General features: G+C 34.0%; 2 protein-coding genes across 2 annotated transcripts; one reads left to right on the top strand and one right to left on the bottom strand.

Moving 5' to 3' along the window:
• Positions 1 to 12213: 12213 nt before the first annotated feature.
• LOC148180799 (zinc finger TRAF-type-containing protein 1 homolog) lies at positions 12214 to 17926 on the bottom strand. The gene is made up of 6 exons (XM_088042818.1): positions 17570 to 17926; positions 16443 to 16681; positions 16183 to 16394; positions 15973 to 16133; positions 12749 to 12951; positions 12214 to 12703 (listed from the first exon to the last, which is right to left on the bottom strand). The coding sequence occupies exons 1-6, from the start codon at positions 17774 to 17776 to the stop codon at positions 12676 to 12678; spliced, it is 1050 nt and encodes a 349-aa protein (XP_087898944.1). The 5' UTR covers positions 17777 to 17926; the 3' UTR covers positions 12214 to 12675.
• Positions 17927 to 21844: 3918 nt separating this feature from the next.
• Positions 21845 to 23866, top strand: LOC148180798 (WD repeat-containing protein 89). Its single transcript, XM_088036885.1, has 7 exons — positions 21845 to 21900; positions 21956 to 22323; positions 22596 to 22825; positions 22886 to 23067; positions 23118 to 23390; positions 23447 to 23638; positions 23692 to 23866. The coding sequence occupies exons 2-7, from the start codon at positions 22121 to 22123 to the stop codon at positions 23779 to 23781; spliced, it is 1170 nt and encodes a 389-aa protein (XP_087893011.1). The 5' UTR covers positions 21845 to 21900; positions 21956 to 22120; the 3' UTR covers positions 23782 to 23866.
• The last annotated feature ends 1932 nt before the right edge of the window (positions 23867 to 25798 follow it).

The following is a 25798-nucleotide window of genomic DNA, read 5'->3' as shown; positions in this document are numbered from 1 at the left end:
GATGTCGGCATCTTCCCTTGCTCTCTGGGTCATGAGTTCTGGGACAGCTAGTTTACAATTTTTTTAAAGTACTTTAGAATTGTTTTTTCTGTATGTTTTAATTTTTACCATAAACTACTGCCTTTTGACTTTCCATTAACATTTTTTTTCAAGCAAATGGTTGTTTCAGTTTTTAGCAACAAAAACTTCGGTTTTCAGTGCATTTGTCGCTTCACCGTATTTATTTTTTTTGCTGTAAAGTGATAAACTAAATATGTAATTTTACTTATGGATTATTACATGTAAGGTTCATTCTTCACAAAGCCACATATTTTGTACATATTTTCTGCTTTTTATATAGTAAAGGTCGTAAATTATGCTGTCTTATATGTATAAGCAATTAGGAAATTACATATTAATCTCATTATTGGAATCAGTTGTGTTTCGCCTTTTGATAAAGACGGTCGTTTCGTGTTGCTCTGAGAAAATATCTTGCAAGGTAAAGTACTACCCTATATTGTTCAAGAGTTTTCAATTCAGCGAAACGTTAGGCGCGTTTGATTGTCTATTTTTTCAGTTCGTTGGCGTTGACAAAAGCAGTTTAATATACAGAGTGTTTATGATTAGTAATAATCGGAATTTAAAGGAAGTTAGATACATTTAAACTTTTTTGTTCTTACAAATGTTTATCTAAGATCTGTGTTTGACTGTTAAATACAATGAACAAAATTAGAAGGTTGCTCAAATAATTTTGGAAATTTTTCATTTAGACAAAACTCAACTTTATAATCGTGTTCTGTACTAGAAATTCTGTTTTCTTTGCTTGGATCTTTCGTAAACATTTCCATAGTCGTCTCACGCCACCGTGCTGAAATTCACTTAGGTCTCATGTATTCATTTCATCCTTCAATTACGTAATTAGTTGAAGGTCATACAAGTTGAGCAGTACCGCACTATCGACAAACAATTCGTTTTTTTGGCAAAAAAATAGTTAGATAGCAATACTGATAACTTCGCTCTTATTGTGCTCAATTTCAAGTCCAATTATATGAAAAAAGGTCACACTAATAAACCTTTGTTGAAATATGCCTTGATTGATTTTTTTTCTGGAGGAAATATGACAAGTTCGCTAAAAATCCTGATGTGACCGAAACGTCTTATTGCATACTTTACTAGGAACTAGGAATCAAAATCAGCGTCTCAGCGAAAATCAAATGATTAAATTTTGTGGCTTAGTGAAATCAGTGCTTCATTATTTATTATTTAGGCATGTTCGGAGTTTCGTTTTAAAAATTCGAAATTTGGTTGCAAAGTTTTGAGAAAAACTGCATTGCATTTTTCGGTAAATTTTCTAATTAATATTGCCGAAATGGTATTTTCCGCAAGTCTTGAAATGAAATGTCTTTTTAAAACGCAAAAACCTGATTATTTTTTGTTCGCTCCAGAAAAAGTTAGTTAGCAATTAGGAAATTACATGATAATCTCATTATTAGAATCAGTTGTGTTTCGACTTTTGATAAAGACGGTCGTTTCGTGCTGCTCTGAGAAAATATCTTGCAAGGTAAAGTACTACTAAGGTAATTTTAGTGCTACAGTTATGAAATTTCGGGAAATTACTAGTTTTTAATCAAATATTAACTTTGCCAAATTACAAAATTGTAAATCAAAAGACATAAATAGAAATTTTTATTTTTAATGCCCAAATGCTTCACTAAAATTGATAACTCGTAATTTTAGTGAAATTTGAGGTAGTTACTACTTTTTAGTCGTGTTTTACCAATAAAACTCGACTGTTTAAATTAGAATGTAAATCAATTTTGTGGACCTATGACAGATAAGAAATATGCGGTTTTCTGTCGTTTTTCTAGCACTATTATTGCTACTCTTTCATTATTAGATTGAAAATTTTCAAACTATGTAAAGTTGCAAAATCTGTTTTGTCTACCCATCGTATATTTAGATTTATTTTGGAACTTTACCTTCTGAAAAATCGTTGTCATTCATTACCCTCGGTTATGGCAATAGCGCCACCTGATTAGGTACTTTTTGTTCGCTCAAGAAAAAAAGTAAAAGTTTTTGTTATAAGCAATTAGGAAATTAATCTCATTCTCAATATTGAAAACAGTTGTGTTTCGACTTTTGATAAAGACGGTCGTTTCAGAGATGTGTGCTAAAGAGTGCTGTTCTGAGAAAATATTTTGTAAGGTCAAGTACTAACCTATACAGGGTGTTAGGTAACGTTACGGCCATAGAAAAAGGGGTGATAGAGGCGGCCGTGAAAAGTAATGTTTCGAAGTTTTTTTCGGGTTTTCTTGAACCGTTTAAGAGGTGGAATTCTTTGAATGTGACCAATCAGGGAACAATTTGCATAAGATTACAAAAATTTGAATCAGAGTTACTGAAGGAAATTTTTTTGTTTGATGTCAAATTGACAGTTCATTTTTGTGGAGATCACAAATCAAGTTCGTCAAAACGAAAATGTGTTGGGTACAATAAAGGAAACATTGTTGCGTCGTTTACAATTATGTGTTTAACAAGATGGTGGTCATTTTGAACATCTATTGTAGTATTGCTTTATTGTCTGTTTTTTGAATAAAATTGCGTTATTGTTTTTCCCTTTTATTAACGCCACTGATTTAAAACTTCAAATGTGACGGGAAACTGACAAATTATTCGTTAGGTCCGAAAGCTACTTGGATTTCTGTAAGATTGAAAAATGATTTGAAACCATTCTATTGGTCAACTTTAAAGCCTTGTAGCTTTTTAACTAAAACGAAAACAATAAAATTAATTGCGGATTCCAAGACAGTTTGCCTTGCTTAATTACCCTATGGTCGTAACGTTATCTAACACCCTGTATTCATTTATAAACATTTTCGAGAGTTTTCAATTCAGAGAAACGTTAGGCGCGTTTGATTGTCCATTTTTTCCGTTTGTTTATGTACAGAGTGTTTATGTTTAGCAATAATCGGATTTTAAAGAAAGTTAGATATGTTTTTAATGTAAGAAATTGCGTCGCATTTTTCGGTAAATTTCCGATTGATTAGTTTTAATATTGGAGAAACGGTATTTTCCGCGAGTTTTGAAATGAAATGTTTTTTGAAAACGCGAGGCGAAATAGTAACGAAATCTCATAGAAATTTGATAGATTTTCTATCAGGAGATATATTTTTTGGTCGTATGGCATTTTCCGTACGTTTTAGTCTTGTTTTTTAATGCAGATTACGTAATTGATGGAGCTGCATTGTTCCTAATTAGTAAAAGGGTGCAATCACAAATAAATTAAGTGTCATTTTTTTCAAGAAAAAAAAGAGTTAAATCATCGTTATCTAATAAGTAAGAGTAAAGCCATCATTTATTTAGTTGTACTTCGAGTTTTGAGTAAGAAAGACGTGCTACGGTGACTCGAATTTTATTTTAGTGTAGTTTAGTGATTGTCAGGGTTTAATGGTAGGACTTGCATTGCTAGGATGGTTTCAATGTAGGCGTGTACTATTTTTCCATACATATTCGACTTTTTTACTTATTCGTATTTACTTGTTACAGATATCATCCTAACTTCGGAATTTTCACTCGAAATCTTGGAACATCTCGAAAAATGTAAGACGAAGGATTAGGGTAGGACAGTTTGCATCATTTCTACATTTACTAATTTTATCTTTTTTATACTTTTTTTTAGTCTCATATCTATTGAAATGAAACTCCTCCTTTCTATGACGTTTCTGCGTTTTGCCCTTTTACCACCTGAACTTCTATTTCCTCTTTTATCTTTTTTATACATTTTTTTTTACTTTTTCTTAGTCTCATGTCTATTGAAATGAAATTCCTCCTTTCTATGACGTTTCTGCGTTTTGCCCTTTTACCACCTGAACTTCTATTTCCCCCTTTATCTTTTTTCTACTTTTTCTTAGTCTCATGTCTATTGAAATAAAATTTCTCCTTTCTATGACGTTTCTGCGTTTTGCCCTTTTACCACCTGAACTTCTATTTCCCCCTTTTTTTATCTTTTTTCTACTTTTTCTTAGTCTCATGTCTATTGAAATAAAATTTCTCCTTTCAATGACGTATCTGCGTTTTGCCCTTTTACCACCTGAACTTCTATTTCCTCTCTTTCTTAATATTGGAAAAGTCTGTTTAGTTCTTTTACACCAACACAACAATGAACTTCTATTTCCTTTCTTTTTAATACTGGAAAAGTCTGTCCAATTCTTTTATACCAACACAACAATGAACTTCCATTTCCTCTCTTTTTAATACTGGAAAATTCTGTCCAGTTCTTTTATACCAACACAACCATGAACTTCTATTTCCTCTCTTTCTTAATACTGGAAAAGTCTGTCCAATTCTTTTATACCAACACAACCATGAACTTCTATTCCCTCTCTTTCTTAACACTGGAAAAGTCTGTCCAGTTCTTTTATACCAACACAACCAAGGGGAAACAAGTAGGTTGACAAAATTGGGGAATTAGATACACACACTTTTTGCGTGAGTTTATGGAAACATCCATGTATGTTCTGTATTCTGCACATAATTTATCATCACTACACTTACTGCCACCTACCCTGTACACTTAAGCATACCAACACTAGTAAGGGGATCCACGTTCATCCACGTAGGCACACACATTTAGGAAATTAGGTACCTTTTGCGTGCGTCTATGGAAACATCCATGCATGTTCTGTAGCCGACACATTAGTTTGTCAAGTTACGGCATTTACGGAGTCTTCTAAAGGTGTTCAGTTTGTGTGAGCTAATGGTGCGACGGTGTCAATCCGATACCGACCAGCAGACGTCGGGTACGAATGACTTCATTTGCAGCTCTAAACTCTCAGAGCGCATTTAGTTGAAGCTGTATCTGCATATCTCCACGATTTGACTTTAGGGGGGGTGGATGAACCTTAAGGCGGGGGGATTTAGCTAGAAAGCCGAAGGAGAATGCCGGTCGCATCACATGCTAACCTAGAAACAGGGCCAATGTTAGTCATTCAATACCCCAGGCTCGGATTGTGTTATACCATAATGGTTGGAACGGAACTATTGAGGTATTTTGCTTTCATTTCTCCAACACTGGTTGGACAGTATTCATTTGGCACCACCGAAAAACTGGCCTCGACTGGACAATTGGTAGCCGACAGACCTTAGTATGTGGGCGCGCGATGAACGAACATCATGTTGAGGGGGACGAGGACAATGTAAAGACGGGAGACGGGAGCTAGCTGTCGTTTGATAGCACAACTGCCCTTCGAATCAAAATTTACCATAGCGTTCAGAATAGGTTTAGAATCATTTTGTGTAATTTATTTTTCAAGACGGTTAGCTAGGTGTTGGTTTGAAAGTAAATGTCCGGTTAGTTTTGCTAGAAGGGTGGACACACTTTACGGGACACCTTGGTCAAGATGCTCACTCACGGGATAAACTTTTGTTTCGTTAAACATGGTGGACTTCTGGGAGCCGAGTTCATTTTGAATCCACCAAGATCCCCTACGGTGTCTGTGTTCGCGAAAGGGGTGTATTTTGAGACCAAAAATGGGGGGAGAGTCACCCGAATTCCATTCATTTTTTCTTGCCACTTTACACTTTTCAACTCCAATTTGTGTCTTATTTGTTCAATCTTCGATGAGTCACTCTGCCCAACCACCCATTCAATCCCCATCTGAACACTATTTTTATTAAATTTTCCTCCATTCCACCATTTTACGACGTTCCTCATTTTGTCATTTTATCTATTTCAATGTTCTCTTTTTTCTTATTAAAAAATGGGGGGAGAGTCACCCGAATTCCATTCATTTTCTCTTGCCACTTTACACTTTTCAACTCCAATTTGTGTCTTATTTGTTCAATCTTCGATGAGTCACTCTGCCCAACCACCCATTCATTCCCCATCTGAACACTATTTTTATTAAATTTTCCTCCATTCCACCATTTTACGACGTTCCTCATTTTGTCATTTTATCTATTTCAATGTTCTCTTTTTTTTCTTATTAAAAAATGGGGGGAGAGTCACCCGAATTTCATTCATTTTCTCTTGCCACTTTACACTTTTCAACTCCAACTTGTGTCTTATTTGTTCAATCTTCGATGAGTCACTCTGCCCAACCACCCATTCATTCCCCATCTGAACACTATTTTTATTAAATTTTCCTCCATTCCACCATTTTACGACGTTCCTCATTTTGTCATTTTATCTATTTCAATGTTCTCTTTTTTCTTATTAAAAAATGGGGGGAGAGTCACCCGAATTCCATTCATTTTCTCTTGCCACTTTACACTTTTCAACTCCAATTTGTGTCTTATTTGTTCAATCTTCGATGAGTCACTCTGCCCAACCACCCATTCATTCCCCATCTGAACACTATTTTTATTAAATTTTCCTCCATTCCACCATTTTACGACGTTCCTCATTTTGTCATTTTATCTATTTCAATGTTCTCTTTTTTTTCTTATTAAAAAATGGGGGGAGAGTCACCCGAATTCCATTCATTTTCTCTTGCCACTTTACACTTTTCAACTCCAATTTGTGTCTTATTTGTTCAATCTTCGATGAGTCACTCTGCCCAACCACCCGTTCATTCCCCATCTGAACGCTATTTTTATTAAATTTTCCTCCATTCCACCATTTTACGACGTTCCTCATTTTGTCATTTTATCTATTTCAATGTTCTCTTTTTTCTTATTAAAAAATGGGGGGAGAGTCACCCGAATTCCATTCATTTTTTCTTGCCACTTTACACTTTTCAACTCCAATTTGTGTCTTATTTGTTCAATCTTCGATGAGTCACTCTGCCCAACCACCCATTCATTCCCCATCTGAACGCTATTTTTATTAAATTTTCCTCCATTCCACCATTTTACAACGTTCCTTTCGTCATTTTATCTATTGTATCTATTTCAATGTTCTCTTTTTTTTTTCTTATTATTCCTCCTATTCTAATTTCACTATTAATTTCGAGTGCCGACATTTTTAGTGCGAGAGATAGTTCAGTTCAGTTTCTGTAGCGTCTTAAAATAAAATTAAAATCGTTTTTAAAACAAAGTGAGTGAGTGAGTGATTGAGTGGTTCCTGATTCCTAGAGGGGGATGCAGTGGTAGGAGCCTGCCGACACAGCTTCGGGATCAGGACTAAAGGGTAAGTTAATAAAATTCGTATTTTTTGTAATTTTAAACACTGTAGATCAAAGAACACAAATTTTAGAAATTTTTATTTTCAAGACAAGCCGAAGTATAAGAAATCCTCCCTCAAAACTCGCAATTTTGGTAATTTTATTGCTACAGCTATGAAATTCCACCGTCAATTTGAAAATGCGAGTAAAATGACTAATAACACATTTCTATTGCAGTAAGTCCGTGGACGAAGATGACGGCGACGATGGATCTCACAAGGTAGGATTTTCTTTTTTTTGGTGTTGGGATGTTGCGCTTGTGGTTTTTCGCGGAGAGTAAGTGAACCCGTTTTTGCGCAGTGGTAGTGTTAGTGCTGTTGTGTTAGTGTGTGCAGGTAAGAGATTAACAGTCGCCTAAATGTAAGACACAATATCTGCATCTGTCCCAAATTTAACACAGCCAATATAAATTTCATAATTGTCACTAATTAATTCTACACAAATTTTGAAAACACCTTCGTGATTTACAAGCTTTTAGTTTATTTATTTAATAAATAAATTAAAAGCTTATAAATTACGAAGGTGTATATGTATATATATATATATATTGTGGCTATTATTATTATTATACATATTTATCATTAAATTATTATTAATTTTATCTTTCATCAAGCTTTTTCAATTGCTCCGAAAATTAGGGTTGACTGCAGATGTCAGATTTTGTATTTAAGCGACTCCTATAAGTAACTGTCTTTTTCACTTCTTGAAAACGAAATTGTTAGGTAAAAGACAACTATGTCCAGGTAAGCACACCATTTTATATTATTTTATCACATAAATAAACACTTTTTTTAGGTTTAACTCCGCCTGCAGCGTCCTAGGGTCTGTTTCATAAAACTAACTCTGCTAATTTACAATTAGAAGTTAATTAGTGTTTGAACTAAAAACACCTTAGCAATTTGTCATAGTAAGTTTTTATGATACAAGCCCCCTGGGGTACATTCCGTATCACTAAGGACGCTGTTGCCGGTCCCAAGCCCGGAAAAAGGAGGAGGGTTTTTCGGCTATTTTAGGAAGGAACCTGTTCATTGTAAAACCGCTTTTGAGGATTATTTCGCGGTTGGAGAAAAAACTGGAAACATAGATGACACCGACTTGTCTATGATTATGGAAGCCAGTTTTGTCATGGAGGAATGAAGATGTTCAAGGTGAATATACTGTTCCAATTCTTCTAGCGTTTTTATGGCACACAGTCCTCATTACCGCAAAGATTATGAGGGTTCTCGAAAGTGCAAGCAACCCCATTGTAAATCATTTTCAGGTACCCGAAAGTGGTCAAGATCGAATTTGGCATAGGGCCGGGTTCTCTATTAAGGCGAGTGCCAAGACTCGTCGCTGGTCAGAATTCGAACTGAGCTGTCACATCGGGAAGGGTGTCAAGCGATACCTCTGTTTACAACACCCCTTACTGTGCTATCGTAAAGTGATTGTAAAATAATAAATGCTTATTTTGCCTCTGTCTGGTAGAAATACTTTTTCATGGGTAAAATAATATGAATAAAAAACTTTTATTTTAAAATTGTAAGTACATTAGTACGTTGTTCAAAAAATAATTAGCCAAATAATAAATAGATTAAAGTATTATTTAATATTAGAATGCCAAACAGAAATTTTCTAAAAAAAACTAAACTTATCTGTTTTATGTTTAATTTTATTTGTTTCCAAATAGATACGTATTATTATTTTTTTCGTGTTATACTTAACTGCCATTGGATTTGGTAATACCAATTATGATTTGAATTGACAATGTATGTTCCATTTTTTTCTAGTTACCAGAAGTCCACCTTTTTATTCTCCCAAAAAAAATTTATATTGTTCTCAAAGGAACAAGATTTAGTGGGTTTTTCAGTAAAAGTTGAACCGGCCGGCGGCAAAATGAAAGAAATTGTCATCACCTAGTAAAACTCCGGTCAGTTTCTTAGATAAACTCTAATCCAATATTGCAAACATCAGGTAAATTGCATCCGGTCAGGTTGCTCCATAGAGTCATACCATTCAAAACAATTTTGTTTCATTCAACATTTTTTATTCATTGATGAACTTTTAAATCCTAGTGAAATAAGAAAAAAATAAACATAAATAATAAAATATGTAATAAGAAAAATAATAATAAATTACTATTTTATTAAATTTCATTTTCTAAATTTTACGTCCAACACCGTGAAGTAGTCGAGAAATTAATTCGTGTGTCATTGAAAGACTTTAGTTGAAAACATGACTATAAATTGAATGAATGTTCATACTACATAGTTGTTTCTATCATTTCATACATCAAGAATTATGAAATTTCGTTGTGCTTGTACTTATTAGCACTTTTAATAACCCTCTTCTAATTGTAACCATTTTATTATCCTCTGTGCGAAACAGGCAGGTAAAAATTTTAGAAGAAACCCCTTGATTTACAACTTCCAAAGCTGGTCAAGAAACCGCAAATGAGGGTACGCTTATAAATCAGCCTAGTCGTAAATTATCTGCAAAGTTCAGAGCTTCGATTGAAAAATTTTTAGTTTATCTCTCTCATAACTAGACCAATTTTAATGATATCACTTGTCATTCATCGCTCGTCAACCAGTGGTCTTCAACCCTCTAGTCAATCCCCAAAGTACGCTAAGCCGTTTCTGCACACCAAGTTCAAAGAGTTAACTGATTTATTGAAGTCTATCATTTTAACGTCAATTAAGTTCACAGTGGACCAGATTATTTATACAAAATTCAAAGGAGAAAATTTAAACTGGTCTCTTAGCAACACGCGAGTGTATCCTCCAGACCATTCTCACCCGGCCTTGTGATTGGTCAACTTTGTCATGTCTTTTCTCAGTTTCTGTTGGAGTTGGAACTTTTTTTTCAGCAATTTACACATTTACAGCTTTTCCCGATATGCCCGGTTTTCGGCTAGGCATGAGTTCTGGGACACCTGTATTACCTCTATTTATTTAATGAACGTTTCTACATGAATACGCCCAGTGTCCTACAAGGTGTTTATAAATGTTTCTAGCATCAAGGGTGGCTATGAAATGTCAAAGAAATTTGCCACTTATTATAAATGTGGGTTTAGATTTCTTAACTGACATTTGTAGTTAACCTCAATCATAGAGCAAAGTAAGTTTTGAGAAGAAAACTGTTCCAGTTGTCATTTGAAACCTGAAAATCAAAAATTTTGACACAAAACCGTAACAGAAGCGTCGTTAACGTAAATAACATTATAAATAATTTTTAAGATAGTTATATTCACTATGAAAACAAAGCGGCAAAGTAGTGCACGGCAGGAATTCCAAAGCCACCCTTGATGCTAGAAACATTTATAAACACCTCGTATATACAGGACAGCTTAGAAAAAATAGAAGACATTTTTTTTTCAAAATTTTTATGTAGGATCACTCAGGTATCTAAACTAAACCTCATATGTAAAATTTATGAAAAAAAAAATTATTTCTTCTATACCAGAGCTCATTACTATCGGTCCACTCATTAAAAAGTTAAGTTGGCAGCAACCCCTAGCGATTTTTATCAGTAACAATTGGCAGCAAAAAGCAAAAGCGTTTGACTTGACGCAACTGTGGCTAATCGTCTTGCAGAACATTGCCAAAACTTGTTAAATCTCTATTAAAATCTTTCTTTTGCAAGAAATATTGATTTAGTTATTGATTAATACACTCAACTTTGACAACGTGTTAACCTCAAAAATCGCTACATTCAATTTCCCCCGTATTTTCTCCCTAAAGAAACGAAAGCCTGATTTACACCCAAAAATTTTCGAAAATTTACACAGGAGGGCTTTCATTTAAGTGAGGCAAAGATGCACAATGTTCAGGCCCTTACACTTTTTGAAGTTGGCCAATCACATCACATGAAAATTATAAACATAAAATGTACCTTTGCGTTAAAAATCCAAAATGCATTTATTCGCAATAATTTACACTGTCGTTTTGTGCTCACTTTTTTATTCACAGTAAATTTTTAAAAGTTTTTTTTTCTTCAATTATCGACAGTTCGACAAAACCAATGTTGACAATTCAAATACTACGTTAGGCTCTAATGATAAATAATAAGAAATAATAATAATATCTACTGTAATATAGAAGATCTTTCTAATCTAATTAATAACCTCAGTAAGATTCTGAATGTTACGCCACTGATCGCTGGTTGCGAGCGACTGCCGAGAGAGACTTCGGCACTATTCGGCCTGCGCCAACCATAGCCAACTCTCGCTATCCTAAACGCGCAAGTTTTGATACATGTGTGTTTTGGATTTTTTTTTCTAACGCATCTCATTGGTCATCTTAAGAACGCTTTAATTTCGAAACGAAATTCTTTGGGACGAAAAAACTGCAGAAGCTCCCTTTAGGAAGTCTAAATGACAGTTACCAGTTGATTGCCGTTTGTAAAACATCCTGTATTACGGCATTGAAAAAATTAAAGAAAGATCTAAAGAAAAAATGTATATGTATAGAGAAACTGTATGAAATTCACAAAGAATCAAGAGTGCCTTAAAAAAAACCAAAAGGGATCAAAAGTAAATCTACAAAATTCAATAAAAATGTAGAAATAATCTGTAAATTTAAAGCTTTTCTGCAATCACAGCAAATTCATTATAGTTATCCGCCTGACCCCTTCATTTCAATGCTTTTAAGAAGTGTTGCAAATCTTGGATTAAATTAAAGGAATCAGTTTCTATGTAAATCCCACATATCAAGTTGTGCTATTTATAAATTAATTAACACCATTCATGATTCTTAATCAAAAGTATTTATTTATTTTATTTCAACATCTGTAGAGCAATGTTATGGTAGTTTTACCGGTTAGAAATATTAGCCTCGAATCTGCTATAGATAACAATGGAGACTTATAATTTTAAAACAAAGAATGACATTCCATGAACTCGAAAATAAAAATAGGAAAATTCCATTGTCATTTATGCAACAATAATAATTGCAGTGATTTGGTAAGTTCTTTATTTTTAAGAAATTGTAGTATTTTATAGCTATGATTTTGCCAATTCTACAAATTAGTTTATCTTCACTTATCTTATCATCAGGGGTAATTTTTGGGTAAATAAATAAATATGAGAGCGTTATTCTTTTCAAACATTTATATTTCTACCAATATCCCTTTTCATACAATTATGAAGATATAAATTACTCTTCTCTAAGCTACCTTTACAATATTGAAATGACAATGACAAAAGCCATAAAATGACACATATCTTGAGACAAAACAAAACTTAAATAAACATTTCAACTAAAAATAATGGCAACACCCTAATGTTGGTAACATAAATAAAAACCCATGTAAAATGAAAATATTTCACACGTCAAAAAAAATATAAACCTTAAATTATATAAATAAGATCTATAATGTAAAAAACCTAAACTCTATAGAGATCTCTTCAACTAATATAATCTCAAAAATAAAACATACTTACAAAGTATAAACCTGTATGAAAAAGTTCAGTATATTTAAGAAAATTGTGTGTCACAATGTAAAAGTAAATAAAAGAGTGAATTCTAAAAGCCGAAGTAAGAAGAAGACCAGCTCACTTTGAAGCAAGAAACATAATTAACCTGTAAACGAACAATTAGACATGGTAATGAAAACCAAACACTTACCTGAAATTAATCGTTTTTGCTGCCAACAAACGATTGCATTCAGCCGTATCAGGCAAAGGAAATGATTCGTAAGTAGTTTCATTTTCATGATCAGTAAAATCAAATTTGTAGACACGTGGGTTGACTTTCACGTCTCCCACTGGACCACAAAGAACAATGTAGCTTAAACTCATTGTTGTCAATGTTTTTGATTTGAGTATCAACTGAAAAAAAATTAACAATCAATTTTAGATATTCATCACAACACTCATAAGTTTTGATAATGTCAAATTGCGTTGTTTTAGAAAAACTCAGCTAGTAATTTTAAGGTGGTCGATTTCTCCGACACGAGGACTTCATCAGATAACAGCTTGCGTGACATAAAAAGGTATAAAGAAACGCTTTTTTTTTCTAAAAACATTAAGGGAATATATTTTTATATGTAGTAAAATCAAATGTCGAATTATCTTGTCTAAAACTCAACAATTTTACATACAGCAAGAGTAAATTTGTTTTCTTTAAAAAAATGTAAAGTCCGTTTTTTTATTAAAAAACCACCAACACCGCACTCTCCCACCACTTTACAACCGGCAACGTCGTCGACGGTGACTTTTTGGTGATAAAATCAAATAGGTTAGCTGCCTAATTGATAATTTGATTACACAAAACGGCCTTTCAGGCTGTGCCGCGTCTTTTCACTATTAAATCATTTGATTTGCAATCCAACAGGCTGTAAAAGAAACGTTTTTAACGGAGACACTGCCTAATTTTCAGGAATGTCAAAAATTTGACAACTTTTTTCTCACCAAAAATCTCACGAGCAACGTTGCCGGTTGTAATGCAGGGGAAGATTGCGGTGTTGGTGGTTTTTAAAAAAAAAAACGGACTTTAGAAAAAGCTAGAAATAAATTATGTTGAATATCTACATTTTTTCTTTTTCTATTTTTTAGACTAAATTAGGTACCATGATTTAAACTGGTTCTGCCTAATAGTTGTCTTTTGATTTCATAAACATAAGAATTGTCATAATCTTGCCAAATTATCTCTGATATACAGGCGAGGGCAAAAAATCTTAGACGTCAATTGTCGCATGGTAAAACCCCACCTAGAATTTGTAACCTTACTTTTTTTGCATTGTCAATTTTGACAGTTTGAATTATTTAATTTCAAAATCACGACCTGCTGTATATTTACGACCTGTGCATTCGTGCAGTTCGACTGTTTCTCCGCATATGCTTTGGAAAGCGCCACTGCTCGGGCACTTTTGGGAATATTTTACCATATAGGGTTTATTACCAACATTGTTTTTGACATTTCAAATTTGAAGTTTGAATTTTCAAATTATTACACGCTGTTTGTTGCTTTGTTTGTGCTCTGTTTACGATCGTTACTTTGTTCCACGTTTGTGTTTTTTGTAGCTTTCAAAAGTCAAAAAACTTACTAACCCCAAAATTCAATTTGTCAACAATGTCAAAAGCGCCCGAGCAGTGGCGCCCTCCTCGGCAAAAAAATGCGTTTGAAAATTGTCAACTTGTCAATACTTTTATGTTTTAGTAAGTAATGGCAATGACAGTAATGCATCGAATACACTCAAATTTTTGAAACGTCAGAAAAATGACGTCTAAGATTTTGTGTCCGCGGCTGTATGTTCCAATTTCTTTGAACTGAGGCGCCAAAATGAAATTCAAATTATAAATTTCGGTTAACATAAACACACAGTTTATCATTCTTTGTCATTTTTTGCGTCAATTTTGGAACACCTGTATAAAATCAAAGACAATTTTTTAAATATAATATTTTCAAATGTTCATTTCCACACGAGCCTATTAATTATGCACATAAAATTTTATTCAAATTAAAAAACGGAAATTACTCAACTTACAATTCACAATTGCAATTATGTATAAAAATTACAAAATTTTTACGACGGTGTATTGTACAGATTGTATTGTATTAAGCTATAATAGGCATAATATTCGACCATAAAAACCAATGGCAATGAAATTATTTTTTCGTACTACAGTGCAACCTTAATATACCGACTTCCTTGATTTAACAAATTTTTCGTAATCCCCTTGAATTGTCCATAAAACCTAATGTAAAATATACCTTTACATTACGAATTTTTTTCAGAACAACCTCTTTATAACGAAATGTCAACTATCAAAAAAAAGTGAAAATACCTTTAATTAACGAATTTTGTCAACTCAAAACCTCTTTAAAACGTTCCCACCAATAATATAGTAGTTACCCATAGTATGTGATTCGACAGGTTTCGACACGTTTTTTTCGTAAAACAATCAAAGCCGTGTGATGTACAGTAAACAGAGTAATTCGATAAAAATGTGTTATTATTTATAAGTAGAAGTTGTTTCCTATTACAAGATGAGTACGTAATGTAATGTGAATGAAACTATTTTTTTACCTCTTTATAACAAATTTTAGACCAATCTTACCTCAATATAACAAACCTCAGATTAACGAATTACTTGATATAACGAATATTTACTTGTCCCCTTGCGATTTGTTATATCGAGGTTGCACTGTAGTTAGCGTCTTTGTTCTAAGCGAGAAACCTTCTACATTATCTTTACAGTAAACTACCAATTAAGTTTATATACTCGTCACCGGTGAAATTACAAGTCATGCCGCTTATTGAGAAGTCAGGTCAATTGACATTGTCAAGCCGAAAATTTTGTGAAAGGCTCGATCAAAAAATTTTAAGTCTTTTTTAAATAATTTGGCAACAATATAACCCTGGCGTGCAATTTGACACTTTTCAAAGTGGTAGAAATAAAAGATTTTTTTAATTAAAGACATGACTGGGAATTTTAAAGACGAGTTTTCATTCGATCGTTTGATATAAATCTTCATTCAAAATTGGTGCGGAAGCTATCTAATTAAATGGTATAATTTTTACGCCATCAAATTAAACACTTACCGGTTTTTATAATAATGTCATATGCAAATTTAACGAGTCCCACATTTTAATCTTCAATTAGTAGTACTATTAGTCATAACAAAATGTAAAGGTCAAAATTAGACGTAACTTTCTGGTTATCAGCTTGTATATCGTAAATATTGAGACACTTCCTATTTGTTTAAACGACGCAAAATGTACGAGACAACCCATTTAGAAGCTACATAGACCAAACAAACGCGTTTATGGACTTATCTTGTCAAACAAAGCATTGATGCTGATAGTGTAACTACCATAAAATGACTTATTTAAAGAGATCGCCTACCTGGTACGTCATATCTCGTTCTGAACTTTGTGTGGGATCTTTTTGGCTATCGCTAATCTTGGCTTTGACAACCCATTGATGCCCAAAAGCTGAAAACCTCGATGATTCATAAAACAATCGATGAACGAAATCATCAGTCCGATAGGGTTTCAACTGAATATCTGTAACAACACTAATTGCTAACTCCTCAAACAATCACTTTTGTCTAACCATTAAACGTAATCCTGTCATATCCCAATAGCTCGAAGATGGTCTTGTATAGCTTCCTTTCTTCCACCACTTGCTGATCTAATATTTCCAAAGCTTCCATAACTTCAGCTCCACTCTTCTGAGGATGACCACAAGTTTGTTCATGCTGCAACTTTTCGTGATTTGGTCCACGCCACGGACACCCTATTCTGGCAAACTTGCAACCTGAAATTCTACCAGAGAAAGAAGGTTGTAAAGTCTAGGTTTGAAGCAGTATGAACCTTTCCTCGCACTCCTCTTCTTCGTGTCGTTCTAGGGAATTCCGAGGAAACTGCTTGTTGCAATACTGACATTCTGTGGGTAGTTCGGAAACGGCGTTTTCCACTGCCAGATTTCTGGTGGCTGTGGTTTTGCTGATTTCGACTCGACAAGTGGGGCAAGTGGAGGATTCGTCACGCAAACGAGCATCAGCGAGGACGTGCGTAAAACATCCGGCACACATCAAGTGACCATTGCTGCACTGCAAGACATTTATGTAAATATACTGGAGTGATGGTTTGCGGCTCCACAAAGATTAATAAAAACGAACAGTGCCCACCCCATTGACATTAATTAAGCTTTGGAGAAACTTACCAATCCTCTTCATATCCTGGAACTAACATAAAGTTTATCAATAAGGCTGTTTGTACTTAACGAATACTGTGGCACCGCTCTAACGCAAATTTGGCTGGGTTGAGTTAGGGCGGTGGTACTACTATTGTAAATTACCTTGGTAATCACACCACCACGTTGGTATCATGGTGCGTGACACGAAAATTTAGTGTCTCCCCTCGTACCTACCTACCTTCTTAGTATTAAATTAAAATTGTGCGTGGCCTTTGATAAAGAAATTAACAAAGAAATGGGACGGGATGGGGAAAATAAATGCTATATCTAAATGTGAATAATGACTAAAATATAAATTTAATACATTTATTTTCAACCTCGAAGCAAAATCCTTGTATAATAAGTAAGCTCATATCAAATCACATCCAATTATGACTAGTTTAAGTATCAACATCACAGAATAGGTAGTATTACAAAATCATGAATTAAAAGTAACACTAATCTACTACAATGTACAATATTAATTACATTTGAGGATGAGGCCGACAAAGTGGTTAAAAAAAAATTTGAAAAAAAGCTGATGAAAGTAGCTGGTAAGGCCGAGCACGTGTGTTCATGCCTATGCCAGTTCGCGTAATTAGGGGTCGAGCGGGGGCGCCGGGGCCCCCGTTCGAGCCCGTTTAAATATAGCTGCAGTCTCCCTGAAAATCAATACAACCCGAAATCGGCGAACAAAGAAAAGTGACGTAAAGTTACGTAATCTCTAGGAAAATCGCTCTAAGCGAGCACCAAAGGCACTTACCTGGTACACTGCGGCTTTGGGCAAATCAAGACAAACTGCGCAGCAGAGAATTCCGCCCAGCCTCTCCTCGAGCTTGTATTTCTTTTCGTCTGCTGTGGCTGTTGTCTTGCGACGTTTCGTCTCGGGTTCGAGAAACTCTTCGGTGCTTTTCTCGGGGATTTCGTTGGTTGACTCCGCATTGGATGTCGTCGCCTCAGTTTCCGACATTGTTGTCTTTCACGAGACGCGTACAATGGAAACACAAACAGCTGACTCAATGCCCACCACTATTTCTGGCGCATAACACAACCAGAAACAGCTGACGTGACGGTCGAGCTTGACATGTGCTCCCCACCACTGTCTCGCCCGAAACTCGCGTCGTCATTGGTTGGTTTCGTGTGACGTCACCGATTGTGAGGATGAACGCAGCTGCGACAACAAAGGACGGAAAGATCAGCTGGTCGAAAAGCGAAATAAACAGAATTCCTTACACACGTTGCTTTGTTTATTTTGTTCTACTAAATTGTCTGCATGATATTTATGTTTGCTAAATTGGAGAGCTGTAGAAAACACAGTAATTTATGTTTATAAACTTTGAGATAAGATTCTTTATTTTGTTTGGGTTGTCATCTTGTCAAAACGGCTTTTTTTCTAAATAAGGGGAAACAGGAAGTTCGGAGCTGCGGACAGATCATTTACAAATGGAGGCGTGTTGAATTATTTATAATACACGTGCTTTGTTTTTTGTTCCTACTATAATTTCTGCTTTTTAAATAATACATTCCTAATAGAAATCTGCCATGAAAGTGCGGTGTACTCTAATGATTGGGTTCCAGTTTTTGTTTCGACCAGTACCACTTTTTTTGCACCATTGCGATTTGACCACGATTAGACCGTTGCGAGTTGCGATGATGATGCGATGGCAAAAAATGTTTTGTCTGTCTCTATCCTTATTGTTACAAAGAATCCTGGAAAAAACTCACGTTTTTCATTTTCTATGAAAAATAAAAAACACCAGTGGCGTGTAATTAATTCTTTTTAACAAATTTCAAATGGAGTCCGAAACAAATGCCTATCTACAGCCGGAGACAAAAAAATTTAGACGTCATCTAATTGTCACCTCGTGTAAAACCCCACTTAGAATTTGTAACTTTACTTTTTGGCATTGTCCATTTTGACAGTTTTAATTTTTTTTTTATTTCAAAATGGTTAGAATTTTCGGTGTTTTTAATATTGTAAGAACCTGACTGTAGATCATACCACTCTGTACTGAGACTATTTTTTTTTTCAGCTTTAAATACTTCAGTCATGACAATTCTAAATTGACAACTTGTCAATACTTTGATGTTTTAAACGTCATGACAGTAATGCACAGACTACACTCAAATGTTTGAAACGTCAGAAAAATGACGTCTAAGATTTTGTGTCTGCGGCTGTATTTTAACCCAAACAAATAACACCTATAGTATATCCGGTGAGAGATTGGGATATTTTGACAGTTGACATATAGGTTGGTAACTTTGTTAATTTAAATTTCGCGCGTATGGTACACTTTTTATTACGTAGATTTAGTAACTTTCCTGTCATTCAAACTCTCACTGTACGAACTATAACCATTTGAGAGTTCCATATTGTTATTAATAAAGCTCAGAATTAAATTAAATCGTTCTTATTCTGAAAGATAAAAATTTGCTAATTTGCATAAATTCACTTAAATTCACTTATTTTGTACGTAAAGTCCATTTTTTTTTTAAACCACCAACACCGCACTAGGACAGCTGACATTTTCGACAGCGTTGGGGTAAAGACGACCTACAATGTTGCCAAATCGTTTGAGTTTGGAGTTTCCGCTGCATGTACTCCTCATTTATTTTGAATACCGCATTTCAAGGTCATAATTTGTGAAAATTGTGGAGCTCTACGGCAAATTTGAGAAGATTTATCCATTGAATTGAACATAAACGAGTACTGGAACACCCAAAGACCTGTTCGTGATTGTTTTCAATACATAAATCCTCTTAAATTTGACGTAAAGCTCCACAACTGTCACAAATTATGACCTTGAAATGCGGTATTCAAAATAAATGAGGAGTATAAAGGTTGTCTAAAAAAGGTTGTTTATAAAATAATGTTTAGAGGAAAAAAAATGGCGTGAAGAAATTTATCTCCTCTCGGGCCGGTTTGCAGAAGCTAAATTAAATCTTTAATTTCGATTATAGTTTGTACGGTGAGAGATTGAATGACAGAAAAGTCACTAAATCTACGCGATAAAAAGTGTTCCAAACGCGCGAAATTTAAAATAACAAAATAACCCCAGTTACTGACAACCCTGTCAACCCATTTCGCGTAGGAATTTAGTGTTTTTAGTGTATTTTGTAGCATAATTTGCTACCAACCTATATGTCAACTGTCGAAATATCCCAATCTCTCACCGGATAAACTATAGAAAACTTAACATAATGTTAAAATGACATGTGATCGTTTTTCGCCAATCAAATTTTATCAAAATTAAATCAGTGCCTTGTCTTATAAATCGAATCTAACAGTCCTAATTTTACCAGCAGTATACCGAAAATTCTTTGATGGAGGTTTTGCACTTTGTTTTTTTCGTTGAAATTGTATAAAAAAGATAGAAATTATTCTGAGCGTTGATAAAATCTTTCGTTTGATCCCTTTAAATATTACAATTACACATTACATTTTCAATTAAGCAGTGTTCTTCGTGCAATTCAATAGAAAAAGAATGTTTAGGCGTAAATTTGTGTCCTCCTAATTAGCGAATGTTATTTACTTCTCCTAAATAATTTACATTAGATGAAAGACAAATCACTTTAACAAATTAAAATTTTGCAAATGTTATTACTTTGATAAATTAATTTTGAAGCCCTTCTTCGCAGTAAAAATATTAACAAAATAGGTACTCCTCTTCCATCTTCGAAGTTCCATCTATTCTGTGATCTGAAGCAATTTGGCAACAAAGCTGTGTCTTCGTGCTGGATCGCAGTACTCTTGCACATGCGTACATGTCAGGTCCCGATTGTGCATGATTACCAACAATTCAAACATTTTTGGTTTCATTCCAGTAATCTTTGGAAAGAAATGTGTAGTAAACATCCCAGAACTCGCATTGTAATTTACTTACTGCGTCGTCACTACCTTTGTACCTCATAAAATTTTATGAACAAATTTACAAGAAGATCGGTGCTGCTCAGTTTCAGAATTGTCTGCATATATACAGGCTGTTTTTGAAATACATTACCAATCAGAACAAAGTAATTAATGACAACTAGAATTAATTGACAAAAAATGTTGTAGGTAAAAGTCTTTTCGTTTTCGAGACAAAATTAATCGAAAATTTAGTCAAAATTTCCAGTTCGCCACTAGAATAACGATTATAGTTTTGATTTCTTAACAACAATCGAAGGTTTGTTATTTTAGGTGGACATTTTTATCAGTGGTGTTCCAAGTAAGCGACAGCCTAATTATTTCTAAGCATAGAGCAGTAAGCATCAATAAGCTAATATTTACAGAAAATAAATATTATTCAAAAATAAAAGTTTCGTCATTGACAAACATCTTTACCTAACTTGCACATGTTGATTATTTATTACTATTATTTTTTATTGATTTTTATATGATTAAAAGTTAGAACTGAAAAATAATTTTTCAGATTATTCGATACTTCAAATCTATCGTAAGTTGGAAAAACTTAATTACAATGCCCAAAATTTAACTTTTTTTGTTGCCGGAGAAACTCAAAGGTTTGTGATTAATTAGACCGTTGTGTAAGAATCCATTGGCAGATTTTCCAAACTGGCTCTAGTTTTATATGTATTCAAATGTTTCCTAAGTTTTAAAGGAACGATCATACTTACAATTAGTAACAAAAAACTACGGTCACAGCTAATAAAAAATACATATATAGTATATCCGGTGAGAGATTGGGAGATTTCGACAGTTGACATATAGGTTGGCAGCAAATTATGCTATAAAATACACTAAAAACACTAAATTCCTACGCAAAATAGGTTGACAGGGTTGTCAGTAACTGGGTTTATTTTATTATTTTAAATTTCGCGCGTGTGGTATACTTTTTATTGCGTGACTTTTCTGTCATTCTAACTCTCACTGTACGAACTATAACCGTTATTTATGTAATGTTATTTTGTTCTAATATGATTCTTCAATGAGGTGTTATAATGATGTATCACCTCACTGGAGTTTTAGCGTTATCCACAAAAGCGTAAAGTTTAAGTATGATTTGATAGTTCTGAGTAGTTCTTTTAAAGCAAGAACAGTAGTTCCAATATAACGGTTCGGTAGGCGTACTGTCGTAGTCATCGTGTTTGCGTGTGTGTGACCTCAAATATTTATGTCCATTTTTTTAAACAGTTACTTAATTTTTAGATTTTACAGTGCCGATTTCCCATAATTACTTAATAAGAAACTGACTTCTACAATTTTCGAACAAGGCATTGTATTGTGAAATTGCGAAAATAATTTGAGGTTATGTCTTGTGCTGTTCTGTGACCAATATTTCGTTCAACAGTTTATTTCATGAATAACTAGTATATGAACTTTGACTCAATAATGAAAATGAAAGAATTGGAATTAGAGTCTGAAGCAGAAGCTGAGTCTAACAATTTTTATGATTCAGATAATGATAAAGATATTTGTGATGTAGCTGAAATTGAGAGACTGTTTCCAAATTGCCAGCCAATCGGTGAAAAGTCAGTCGGTCCAAATAAGTATATTCTACACGTATCAGCAACTTTGTAAGTTTAAAATTCATGTACACTACTCCATAAAATTAATGCAAAATTGAACTTAATTTGATAAATCATATATTGGACAGTTTGGAAATGCGGACTTAAATGTTGCAGCAATCTTTCCAGAGCTAACAGACAATAAATTGTGATAGTCGATAAAAAAATCCAGATTTGTTTTTTTTAAGCTGGAAGAGTTCATTAAATTAATTTTTTAAATTTTGCGTTATTTTAATTGGAGAGTGTATTTAGATTCATGACTTAAATATTATGTTTTTCAGGGAAAATACTCCAAGTGTAGCGTTGAATTTATCTGACAATAATTGTGAAGTCTTCAATTTGAGTAATTCTCAATTTGCCAAGCTAACAACCCTTTCTGAGCATACAGATGTAATTAGTGAAATTAAATTTTCTAATGAAAATAGTAATTTACTTTATACAGGTTCTAATGATGGAAGTATTTTATTATGGGACTTAAGAACCTCAAAAACTAGTAGTATTCAATTTAAAGGTACTTTTAAATGTTGTTTATGTTATAAATAGTAAATTATATATTACACAATAATTGCAGACACGACTGTGCAAAATGATAAATTCAAACAAATCAACTGTTTTGATGTTTCACCAAATAATTTTCTTTTGGCTGCTGGTACCAACTTATTTGAGGGAGATTCGTTTATTTTATTTTGGGACATAAGGAAACATTCTTTGTTAGGTGGATACTGGGAGTCACACACTGATGACATAACTCAGGTAAAAATTGTACTCATAAGTTTAATTACATTTGTGTAATTATTTGATAGGTGAAATTCCATCCTGATGACTCAAATAAACTAATATCAGGTTCTGTTGATGGTCTCATAAATTTGTATGATCTTGCACTAACTACAGAAGATGATGCTTTGATAGATTCATTTAACACTGACTCATCAGTTGAAAAACTGACATGGTTGCAACAAGCAGGGAAAGATGTGATAAGTTGCATCACACATACTGCAGATGTCCAATTTTGGGAAATGGACGATGCAGAGCCTTACTTCCATTTCCATAGACTTCACATTGCAAGTAATATCAAGGTAGATTACAAACCTAAAAGTCAAATGATTTTTTCTAAATTCGATTTTATTTCCAGAGAAAATCCGAAGGTTACGTGTATGTTGTTGACGTGCATCCTGTGCAAAACGGTTCTTTAGTTTTGGCTGGATCTAATTTTCAGGATGGAGAGTGTTTCAGGGGGCTGTCAGTGACAGGAAGTAGTGTAACCCCTTGTTTAGGTTTTTCGCAAAATAAACAAAGGGTTCGCGCTTCATGGTATAATCCACATGTAAGTTTTTAATGTAAATATAAAATGAGTTGTGTTTAACGCTCTTTTTGCAGGCCAATATTTTGTTAACTGGGGGTGAAAAAGGAATAGTTAATGCTTGGGAAGCTAAACCCATTATAGGGAGCCCAAAAAAGAAAAAGTAATTGTGGCGTTGGTTGAATAAATGGTTATATGTATAATGTGTTAAAATAAGTTTGCAAGCAGGTAATACAATAGTTCAAAATAAAATGTTTTTTTTATGATAAGTAAGAATGTTTTCAACTAAACAGAAAATACAAAACTATAAAAAAATTAATTATTTGTAAAATTTTAACACGCGGGTAGAGAGAGATAACCACCACCATAGGCGTAGAAAATAGGAAATTTTATCGCAGTTTAAACTTGTGTTTTAATCAATGGCATTAAAGTGATAATGATAAGTTTTGATTGCACTTTAACTTATTTATTATTTACAAGTAGCATCGTTTAAAGTGAGAGAAATTGTAATGAAACATAAAAGTGTATATGAATTGTTTAGACTGCACTTGATTGTGACGTCACTGCTATCAGCTGAGTTGTGCGTTTCCATATTGTAAGGCTTCTTAATGCGTTTTGTTCCTTTAGATTTACGTCGGTTTCGCGGTTTTTAAGATCGGAAGCTTTTAATCTCTCAGATATTCAAGTTCTTCAGTTTAAGCGCTTAGTTAGGTTCTGAAGTTTCCAGTTTTTTCTAGATATTGATTACAGTCTCTTTAGTTTGTGGGCTATCAAACCATAAAGTTTTCTGAACTTAAATTGGTTCATAAGTTAAGTTACAAGGTGTTAAAGTTTTTAGTTTCTCAAGTCTTCAGGTTTCCAGGTTTTGTTAAATATAGGATATTTGTAACGTAGAAAAGTACCTGATAATCATTTTTGACGCATTCTTTATCTTTCGAGCGCCACATAGAAAAATATTCTTAGAGAAATCCGCTTATTTTGATGCTAAACGACGATTTCTCGCTGATTCTCGCCGTTTTCTGGCTTGAATTTGTAAAGAAGAGCTCGAAATCTACAAAACCACCAATTTTTATCAAGATTCACCGGCTGAATTGCAAGAAATCTGCACGAAGTCATCAAAATTCTTAGAGAAATCCGCCTATTTTGATGCTAAACGACAATTTCTCGCTGATTCTCGCCGTTTTCTGGCTTGAATTCGCAAAGAAGAGCTCGAAATCTACAAAAGTATCAATTTTTATCAAGATTCACCGGCTGAATTGCAAGGAAACAGCAGAAATCTGCACGAAATCATCAAAATTCTTAAAGAAATCCGCTTATTTCGATGCTAAACGACAATTTCTCGCTAATTCTCGCCGTTTTCTAGCTTGAATTTACAAAGAAGAGCTCGAAATCTACAAAACCACCAACTTTTATCAAGATTCACCTCCTGAATTGCAAGAAATCTGCACAAAATCATCAAAATTCTTAGGGAAATCCGCTTATTTTGATGCTAAACGACGATTTCTCGCTGATTCTCGCCGTTTTCTGGCTTGGATTCGCAAAGATGAGCTCGAAATCTACAAAACCACCAATTTTTATCAAGATTCACCGGCTGAATTGCAAGGAAACAGCAGAAATCTGCACGAAATCATCAAAATTCTTAAAGAAATCCGCTTATTTCGATGCTTAACGACGATTTCTCGCTGATTCTCGCCGTTTTCTGGCTTGGATTCGCAAAGAAGAGCTCGAAATCTACAAAACCACCAATTTTTATCAAGATTCACCGGTTGAATTGCAAGGAAACAGCAGAAATCTGCACGAGATCAACAAAATTCTTAAAGAAATCCGCTTATTTCGATGGTAAACGACGATTTCTCGCCGTTTTCTGGCTTGGATTCGCAGAGAAGAGCTTGAAATCTACAAAACCACCAATTTTTATCAAGATTACCGGCTGAATTGCAAGGAAACAGCAGAAATCTGCTCGAAATTATCAAAATTCTTAAAGAAATCCGCTTATTTCGATGCTAAACGACGATTTCTCGCTGATTTTCGCCGTTTTCTGTCTTGGATTCGCAAAGAAGACCTCGAAATCTACAAAACCACCAATTTTTATCAAGATTCACCGGCTGAATTGCAAGGAAACAGCAGAAATCTGCTCGAAATTATCAAAATTCTTAAAGAAATCGCTTATTTCGATGCTAAACG

This window comes from Gnatocerus cornutus, chromosome 1, assembly GCF_029298725.1.
Source record: "Gnatocerus cornutus isolate USDA-ARS CGAHR chromosome 1, icGnaCorn1.1, whole genome shotgun sequence".
Classification (NCBI taxonomy): Eukaryota; Metazoa; Arthropoda; class Insecta; order Coleoptera; family Tenebrionidae; genus Gnatocerus; species Gnatocerus cornutus.
This window is presented reverse-complemented; position numbering and strand designations above follow the sequence as displayed.